Source organism: Chenopodium quinoa, unplaced genomic scaffold (assembly GCF_001683475.1).
Source record: "Chenopodium quinoa cultivar QQ74 unplaced genomic scaffold, ASM168347v1, whole genome shotgun sequence".
In the NCBI taxonomy this organism is placed as follows: domain Eukaryota; kingdom Viridiplantae; phylum Streptophyta; class Magnoliopsida; order Caryophyllales; family Amaranthaceae; genus Chenopodium; species Chenopodium quinoa.
The window spans coordinates 274186-284545 of record NW_018742966.1 but is presented as its reverse complement, the minus strand read 5'-3'; the positions used below and the strand labels follow the sequence as shown (position 1 = coordinate 284545).

At 30.5% G+C, this 10360-nt stretch overlaps 1 protein-coding gene across 1 annotated transcript; it reads right to left on the bottom strand.

Moving 5' to 3' along the window:
* Window positions 1–3729: 3729 nt before the first annotated feature.
* On the bottom strand, window positions 3730–9453 carry LOC110729032 (ankyrin repeat, PH and SEC7 domain containing protein secG-like). The gene is made up of 10 exons (XM_021908733.1): window positions 9276–9453; window positions 7270–7404; window positions 6928–7070; window positions 6307–6393; window positions 5543–5668; window positions 5221–5373; window positions 4562–4663; window positions 4284–4454; window positions 3921–4000; window positions 3730–3808 (listed from the first exon to the last, which is right to left on the bottom strand). The coding sequence occupies exons 1-10, from the start codon at window positions 9451–9453 to the stop codon at window positions 3730–3732; spliced, it is 1254 nt and encodes a 417-aa protein (XP_021764425.1).
* Window positions 9454–10360: the final 907 nt, after the last annotated feature.

The window sequence follows — 10360 nt, the reverse complement described above, 5'->3', positions numbered from 1 at the left end:
TAGGTCTCTTTGTCCTCACAAACAAACCCCTTCTAAGGAACGGGTCTTTTTATCAAACAGACCTCTGAGATAGAGACCCGTTGTAAGGCGGTCTCTCAAGCATATTTTAACGGGTCTCTTTGCCATTTTTTGTAGTAGTGAAAGGCCCAAATCACTTATAACTTGCATCACAAAATATCAACTAATTATACTACCTCTGTTAATTGTTATCTGCAACTTTGGAATATTTTATATCTTACAAATAATACCTCAAACTTGCAGATAACAATTAACAGAAGTAGTATATAATATCGCTTATAACTTGCATCACAGACTATTAACCAATTTTATGTAATATCACTGATAACTTGCATCACAAAATATCAACCAATTTATGTAAGTAAAATTGTAAAATCCTATACCAACCGTAATGTATACAAGACATGATATGTGGAACATACAACAACGTTAGAAGCATGTACAAATGGCTTAAAATGTATAAACCTAAATCTAAAGAAAATATAAATTTAAGCCTTTTCAGCTAGTTTATTTGCTGCAATTAACTCCTCATCATTACTCATAAGCTTCCTCTGAAAGCCTACCAACATAACTAGACCGAACACGGGCAAAGACTTGCTATAGAATGTAATTTTATCCCCTTATTTAAGTCTTGACTTTCAATAAAGTCAAACCAATCCCCTCCTTCAATTATGAATTTTGGTTTTTTTTTATCCCTTCTTTCCTCGAAACCTCAATACTCCAAATACCCTTCAAATCGAATTGATATATCAACAAACTAGCATCATCTTCATATCTTGCATCGATTTCAGCATAATATTGAATATTGGTATATAACCTTATTCAATTTTCGTTTGGTATATGAAGAATGAATTAATGGGCTGACAACCTCTATGCATATCAAAGTCTTGCTAAATAAGATAATCTTATCTCCAATATTATCCATCATGCCCACTATGGTTCTTTTGGTTTGATTTTCAACGATGTTAAACCAAACGAACTTCGTCATCTACCTGCAATAATGGAATATATATTATATTTCCTCCGTTTTTATTTTATTGCACCATTAAGACTTTTACACTATTCACTTAATCTTCTTTGAACATCATTTGGGATTTATCCATTAGGAAAAATATAGTCACGTGGGATTTAGTTAGATTCGTTTCGAAATTTTCTTTTCAAATATCAAATTTTTATAATTTTTACAAAAGTATAATTAAACATATTAATAGCTAAAGTAATACATTGTTAAACGTGAAATCTCTCATGGTGCAATAAAAAAAAGAACGGAGGAAGTACAAGCTAAATTAGAGGTATATTGTCTTGATTAATTTGTTCTCTAATTTGTTTGAAAAACTATGTTTTATGTTATTTGTTTCATGTTAGTTGTTTTATTTAATTGGTTTTACGATTTCAATGCACGTATATATTAGGTTTTGTATTAATAATGGTGATGGAATTGGAATGTATTAAGGAATTGTGGCTATATGATAATATTTAGAAATTATGGAAATATATTAATTTGATGATATAATGTTGGTGTATCTAAGAATATTATTGCTCAATCCCATGTTTTGGTGAGAGTTTTCTTTAATTGATATATTTAATACTTTATCCAGATTAATCAAATCCTTTTATATGATTGTCTCAAAAGTCAAGATTTAGTTTTTTATCAAACATTTTTAAAGTTCTTGGAAAATATTACATCCTTTATTCTCGTCAATAAACACAATCATTGAATCACCATTGTCATGACCTTGGTCGATATTCTAGTTTCAAATGTATAGTAAAAAAACCAAAACATATAACCATTATGATGTTTGGAACTCATTATTCTTGGAATTATACAATTTATCATCACTTAAGATTTATATGGGGAGCCGAACTTGAATCTCTCTCACCATGCAAATCTCAAATTGAATTTGTTGCAACTAATCTGATCGATTTCAATCGTAATCCATTATGATCGATTAATTGATATTTTTTTATTGTTGTCATTAATTTGATCGATTAATTTAGTAAAAAAACTTGGACATTGCAAATTTTGAATATTTAGTAAAAAAAATCCGAACTGCACATCGAAAATTTTGAACATTTATTAAAAATATCTGAACAATCACAAGATACCACGTCTATACTTTAGAACATTTAGTAAAAATAAAAAAAAATAAAAAAAAAAAAAAAACTGGACTGAAAATCGAAAATTTTGAACATTTGGTAAAATTATCTGAACAATCGCAATGTACTACGCCTATACTTTTAAATATTCAGTAAAAAAATCTGAAAGATTGCAAATTTTGAATATTTAGTAAAAAAAAATCCGAACTGAACATTAAAAAATTTTGAGCATTTAGTGAAAGCATCTGAACAATCACAATGTATCACGCCTATACTTTTGAATATTTAGTTTTAAAAAATCTTGAATGATTGTAAATTTTGAACATTTAGTTAAAAGAATTTGAATTGAACATCAAATTTTTTGAACATTTAGTAAAAGTATTTAACAATCGCATTGTACCACACCTATACTTTTGAACATTTAGTAAAAAAAAGAATGATTGCAAATTTTGAACATTTGGTTAAAAAAAATTGAACATTTACTAAAAATATCTAAAAAAATTATAACACCTATACTTTTGTACATTTGGTAAAAACATCTGAACGATTGCAAATTTTGAACATTTAGTAAAAAAATATCTGAACTGAACATCGAAAATTTTGAGCATTTATTAAAAATATATAAACAATCGCAATATATCACGCCTTTACTTTTGCACATTTAGTAAATAAATCTGAACAATTTCAATTTTTAATTTGAAATTTTAGTAAAAAAATCTGAACATCGCAAATTTTGAACATTTAGTAAAAATATTCGAACAATCGCAATGTACCAATGCACGCCTTGAAATCGATCGGATTAGCTTTAACCATTCATCTTCATCACTACTTGTAGAATAATTTGTCAAAAAAATGTGAAAAATATTTAGAAATTATACACAAATTACCAAAATTTAAATAATTTTAACAAATTACAACAAGTTCGAAGGAAATCAATTAACGAATTTAAAGAAATCTAAAGAAAATTTAAGTTGTTCAAATATTCAATTACCTTTATGGACCTTTTTCTTGTTTTCTTCCATGGCGATTCGTCAATTGCAGAGGAGAGAGATAAGTATTGAGCAATTGAAAAATGAAATGAAAGTAATGAATGAAAGTAATTGCAGAGGAGAGAGATATGTTTGTTGGAGCAAAATAACAAAAAGAAATAAACTGAAGAAATTTTGAGAGTGATTGGGCCGCAAGATTTGAGGTTTGTAGTACATATGGGCTAGTGGTCCATCTATAGATGGACCAGGGTCTACAATAGAGTTATTGTCAAACTACAAAATAAACATGTTGTTGGGCCACGGGGGGCCGGGCCTCCACCAACCCCCCCGCTCCGCCCATGATTACGAGGGTTAACACTTGCTCTAGACAAAATTCACATAATATCATGTAAAACCTCAAAACATTATCAATGTCACAATGTCATAAATATTAAGTTCAACTTCACCAGCACAAAAAAATGTGCCACTGCTCTTTTCTAATCCGATTAGAAAAGAAAAAAAACTGAAAACAACCAGCAGTTTAAAGACCCTGCTAAATTTTCCTCATCCGAGGCTTTTGCAAGTACACAAATCAACACGAAAGTATGTGCTACATTATTCAATATTTCTATTTCGGTCACCACAACTAGAACAATCTAAGATCATAATCATCAACGGGCTGGCCACGGTCATGAATCGGCATTGCTTCTTCCAATATAACCTCCCTGCCAAACATTACAATGGAGGACAAGTATCAATATAGTGCTTGCGGAATAAATCAAGATTAATCAAAAAATAAAAAAAACTCGCGTATTTTTCATTATTGTTTGAAATTACCTGTAAGTATCCTCAAGCTTCTTATTCTCAGGGCAAAACTTCATAGCAGTCTTAAAAGCTTCCTTTGCCTTATCATAGTCCTGCACCAATACAAATATAACACAATTGAATTATACTAGTTTAGATACTAGTCTGAAAAATTATCCAAAAAATGAGGGTGCCCCAGTTTCTCGTTTCTCACATGGTATTTTTGTAAATAAATCAACAACTTTATTCAACTGTGGAGCCCACAATAATGAAAAAGTTGTTGATTTATTTACGAAAATACCCCCATGAGAAACAAATTTCGTTTCTCACCATGAGAAACAGGGATTTTCCCCCAAAGAATTCAGATATTATAACATCAATCATATATATACAGACCTGCAGCATTCTGTGAGCTTCTCCACTCCGGTAATGTCCCATCCAAAATTCTGGTTCCAGCTTAATACACTCCTCTGCATCTTTGAGTGCACGCTTTCCATCGTTGATGCACATCCAACACAGGCTCCTCTCGACATACACGCTTGGTTCCAATGGAAACGTCGTGATAGCCTGTACTCGTAAACAATTAGTCAATTGGTGCTAAGAATGAAAAACAAGCAAATTTACTAATGACTGCAGTTTTTTTTTTTTTTTTTTTGTTTGTTAATTTATTTTACCTCTGTGAACCAGTAAATTGCAGACAGATAATCACTTGCTTTGAAGGCTTGTGTTCCTTTATCTCTAGCTCCAACAAACTTGGATTCAACTTTGGATAAACGCTGCAAGGCATGTAATTAAGCATTAAATTGAATCGCAAGAGCTACAAGTAATATACTCCCTCCGGTTTCAATTATCTGCAACAAAAACAACTTTTACGGACTCCTAGGCAAAACTTTTAGGGAAGTTTAATGACAAGTTTGGGTGTTTAATTAAGTTGGAAAAAAAGGAGGGAAATAGAAGAGAGAAAGTGGTGCATGTGACTTAATTTTACATGTGGGTACATTTGAGTGGGAAAAAGGAGAGAAAAGGTGGTCCCCTTTGAGTATAATTTGAAGGATTAAACAAGAGGGACTGTATATTTTTTCTATGCATGTGACTTAATGTCACTTTCCTAATAGTTTATTAAATTAGTGCCCCTTTACAAAACAACTAAAATATATAACACGATATAACTATTGAGATACTAAGAAATAACGTAGTCAAATAACGTGTACGTGTCCCTCTAAGAGGCATATCTTTTCACTCAAAAGACATCAACGTAACTTAATTAGAAAGTGGCACGATATAAATTGCATATATAATGAACTTAAAATCAGTCATTAGCCTAAAACATTACCTTCTCTATAGCTTCCTTAGAGTTGGTATACTCGAGTATTCCTTGACAGCTCCAGTTCGGAATATGAGGAATTCGAGCAGTAGCCTTGAAGAGGATGTTTATAAGCGCAACTTTACCTGCCTTAGCCGCGAGTTCTATTGGTGTGAAATCATACTAAGGAAATCACAGGAAAATGTCATTATACATATACAAATGTATCCCAATCATATAAAATCAAGACATAAAAAACATAAAAAGATAACCGCAATCAGGAGTACAAGTTTAATTAAGACTAAAACTCTAACAAAAACATGTGAATGTAATGTTATCATCTTCCACTTACGAAATCGATAGCATTAGCATTAGCTCCAGCCTTGAGCAAGCATTTGATAATCTCAGCATCATCTACTAGAACAGCCATAGTCAAAGGGCTTTCTCCTTGCAAACTTAGATTCGGGTCAGCTCCACCCTGCACCAAGCATACCAAGAGTACCACCAATCAATAAATAAATGACATAGCTTAAATTAAAGATATGACATGATTAAAGAAGAATCCTTCATCTTCCAATCCATCAGGAATTAATTGTCATGTACAATCTCGACTAGTTTAAATTAAAGATATGACATGATTTAATACATATATAGGCGGTATATTCCTATGCATGATAGGTGCATTCCTAAATTCTAATTATATTCCTTCATCATTATCACATAATTGAAGTGAGGTGGGTCGAAAATTCAATCAGATACCATTAACGCTTGTTTATTAAACAAAATTAAATAGTTATTAAGACATCCTAAATTAGTAGACGTGACTATTCAATCCAAGTAAATGAAGTACGTGCATGCAAAATGATAATATAATTATACTACGTATAAATATAGTTACCAAACACAAATGATTCACAAACAATTAAAAAAATGAATTGAAGAAAAATAAGTCACAACTAGCCTTAAAGAAGACAAAGTGGTTTATTAGTATCATAGTTTTCTCACAATATATAGCATGATATCTTCTCTACAAAAATAAGAATACACAACCACCAAACATAACAACAAAAACTATGTATACAATAAGAATCTTCATAATAAGGCAAATAATTATACCTTGAGGAGTAGCCTTACGCAATCAACAGATTTTCTTGCGATGGCCATTACCAATGGAGGGTGTACCGGATGAATAGTCGAATTTGGCTGCATCAAAGAAGAAGATGATTAACTTCATTATTGCAAAGAGAGAAGGTGCCATCATATAAATGTGCATAATTTACAAGATATTTTCATATCATCTAACAAACATACATGTATATTAACTAAGGGTCATAAAGCCAAGCTTCATAACTTAAGATGATCATCAGAAGATAAAACATTTGTAATAAGGCCAAAATGAAGCCATTTAATTATTGAATTTCAATAGAATAAACAAAAATATAGTGTTTCATATATAAGATAATAATAAGACTTTAAAAGTGCAGAAATCAACATATAGTCAACCTTGAATAAGCTCTAATGTTATGACATGGGTAAGGACACTTGATTCATTATTTCGCCCAAAACACATGGAATTTGTCATCAATTAGCCGAGTTTGGCACTTGGACACATATCAGTATACCACTGTCACAATAGTACTATATATATATATATATATATTGCAAATTGACTATATATAAATACACCGAAACATCTCAATCAGATACAAAAATTAAAGTGTTAGGGTTGTCACATACATTAGCCTTATTGTCAAGCAAAAACTTAACACCCTCTTTCACACCATATTCCGCAGCAAATCGCAATGGTGTGCCTTTTATAAGCGATGGTGCATCAACTTTAGCACCTTTTGATACCAACAATTTCATCTGGTCTTTTTGTCCTGCCACATTGAAGCCAAGAGTAAAGTATAAGAAATGAATATTACATCTATAGCTTGACAATGCAAAAAATCCGTAAGTCTTGTTCACACAAGACCAACTACGGACTGAAATTTGAACTAGTAATGTGACAATCAAATGTAAAAGAACGAATATAATGTAGAGAATTTAAGACTATATAGCTCGACAAGTTTTAGAAACCTTTTACGGCAGCAAAGTACAATGGAGTCATTCCAGCATCGCTTGCCAAATTAGGATTTGCTCCTTGATTGAGCAGAAAAGAAGAAGCCATAAAATTTTGACCTTCTGCAATTGCATAATGCAAAGGAGTGTGACCTGTAAAATAGCCAAAAATCAACAATTAATCAATCTAATATGATATAGTATAGTAGTTTATTCTAATAGTTCATACATATCATATTATGCTACTAAAAAATTGTAGAATCTCCAAGTTTATTGCTTGAAATAATGACTTCTTGATGAATCAAGTGTAGCAACTTAGATAGGCAATATTGTACACACAATTTTATAATTTGCGTCATATTAAAGAGATCAAATATACTCTTATACACACAATTTAAGAGATCGAATATTAATATTGGTTGTTAAAGAAGTCGAGAGATCAAAGATACTCTTATACATATACAATTTCATAATTTGCGTAATATGTTTTGTAAATTAATTACTACTTACGCATACCACCTCCTAAATAATTCGTTATTGTTAATTTTACTTTAATTATTTATTCGTTTTGTCTAGTAAACTCTTTAAATATTATCCTCATTTTAAACGTGCAAGGAATGCATGAAGCCCTTAATACAACAACAACAATGTCTTAGTCCTAAAATAATTTGGTATAAAAAGCCGTACGAAAGAGACATAACAAGATTACATTTGAAAGAGTAATAGCAAAAATAAAATGGTAATCGGTTCAAGGACATAATGTAAGGTGACTATTGAAATATAAACATCACTATATAAATAAGGTTATTTAGGTTTTTTCTAATTAATCTGGATTATTTTAGACACGGCATAATTTTATTAAGGTCTGATCTAATCTAATCTAGTCTAAAAATGTTTACGGTCCGATCTAATTAAATTATTATATTTATATTTATATTTATAATTACGTTCGATCAAATGAGGTACGATCTGGAATCTTTCTCGTCTGATCTGATCAGATCTAATCAAAACAAGTGATACTCAAGGACCATTACCAGGCCCGGCTTTAAGGAGGTTTTTCCTCACACACGTAACAGGGCCCCAAAAAATCAGGGGGCCACAATTTAAAAAAAAATCATTGACTTAAAAAAAAAATCTACTTTACCTATTCATCTTCTTCCTTGTAAAAACCTCCATTTTGAAACCAAAACCCAAAAATCTTCCTATCCAAAATTCAATCTCTTTTGTCTTTTGATTTCCAAAACAAAATTAAATTCACTCAATAATTATCACTCATAAACGCCTATTTTGCCTAATTATCTCCAATTCACTTAATTTTTTCTCTTTTTTTTGGCAAAATTGAAGAACAATTTATACTCTTATCAAAATCAATGACGATTCAATAGATATTAACGGTCAAAATTTTATTAATTTATACTAATTTCTAGATCAAGCAATACACACAAAATATACTAATTTCTAGATCAAGCAATACACACAATTCAGTTTTCTTTCAATTTTAACTCAATTCAAAAGGTGGAAAAAACGTTAATGGAAGCACTCAATATTCTGGCGAACTGTTCTTGTTCGGTGGATCTGGAGTGGGCAGAGGTTGATTACTTGATTAAAGAGCATGTTGTATCTATCTATACATATTTGTTATCTTAATTTATGCATAATTTTTTTATTTCTGGAATATAAATTGTTGTTTTTTTTAATTATGGCTCCTAAAATTAGGAAATATGATTTTGGTTGTGAAAAACGTCAAAAAAAAATGAAGAATTGACTCAATCTAGAAATATGATTCTTGTTGTGAAAAACCAAAAAACAAAAAAATCATTTTACAATAATAATATTTTAAACCTTTTATAAATAGTCCTATAAAAATTTAAGGGCCCAATTTTTATAATTAGAACAGGGCCACCAAATTACCGGAGACGGCCCTGACCATTACTAACATCCAATTGATCATATATAAATCACAACTCATCACAAGCCCTAAAAATGATTTAATAAATATAATTAATGAGAAATATCATATATACCCTTAATATCTGTGACATTAACATCAAATTTGACCGTCTTGAGGAAAAACCTGCAGAGAGTGGTATCACCCCCGGCAGCAGCAATGTGTAGGACGCTACGCCCTTTCTCATCTTTTGCTCGCAACATTTCGTTTGCCCGCATCAATTGTTTTGCCTCCTGTTTTCCATACCGATCCATTAATATTTTCCCCTCTTCTGCAATTAATAAAATCATAATTAATTAATTAATTTAATATAATTAAATTAATGAAAATCAACCCAATCAAATTTATGTGAAAAATAATTAACAATTGAAAAAATAAAAATAAAAAAAGGTTATTCATTTGCAAGTTAAACCATTAGTAAAGTGCAAAGACATGATTTTTGGTATACAACAAATATAAATGACAAAAAAAACAAATAAATTATTATACAAATCAAAATTATGGTAAAGAAATACATTTACAAAAAAAAAAAAAAAAAAAAATTACCTTTGAGAAGTCGACGATCTTTACGCGAAGCTGACAAAAAAATACCATTACTCATGATGACAAAGTTTTGCGGTAGAAAAAAGTGATAAAAATCACAAATTTATGCCAACAAATTAATTAATTAATCAATCAGAACATAAAATGACTAATGTATGATTTTTGAGTGATTATTTGATTATCAGAAAATTAAGAAGAAGACAAGGTTTGTAAGAGAATTTGATGAGTTTTGTCAGGTTTTTTTTTTATCAAATGAGTCAACGGCGGTGTGAGTGGATGGTACCAGTATTTATACTCCCACTCTCGTTGGAGTGAGTGTATGAAATTGATCTTGTTTACTAATTGTGGAAGTTTTTTACCCTACTATAGTCAAATTTCTTCAAAGGGTAAGTCAATTATTCAAAGTGTAATGTATAATGACCATTTTGCCCCTTTTTTCTTCGTAATTCTCTTATTGATGTCATGTGTAACCGTTGTATATCATGGGTACTACGTCCAGTACAACCGTTATTATCGTTGTAAATTATGGTTACTAGTTTAATTAACCGTTATAAATGACAATTGTTGTTATTTCAAGTGATATAATCGTTGTAAATGATTAGTTATTAATTTATGTGA

Excerpts from the sequence above, each read along its gene's own strand:
- LOC110729032 (XM_021908733.1), bottom strand. The coding sequence starts at position 9,453 with ATGGATCGGTATGGAAAACAGGAGGCAAAACAATTGATGCGGGCAAAC. Across the intron at positions 4,455-4,561 it reads CAATTTACTGGTTCACAGAG|GCTATCACGACGTTTCCATT; the intron begins GTAAAATAAATT and ends TTACGAGTACAG. Across the intron at positions 3,809-3,920 it reads AAGCTTGAGGATACTTACAG|GGAGGTTATATTGGAAGAAG; the intron begins GTAATTTCAAAC and ends AATGTTTGGCAG.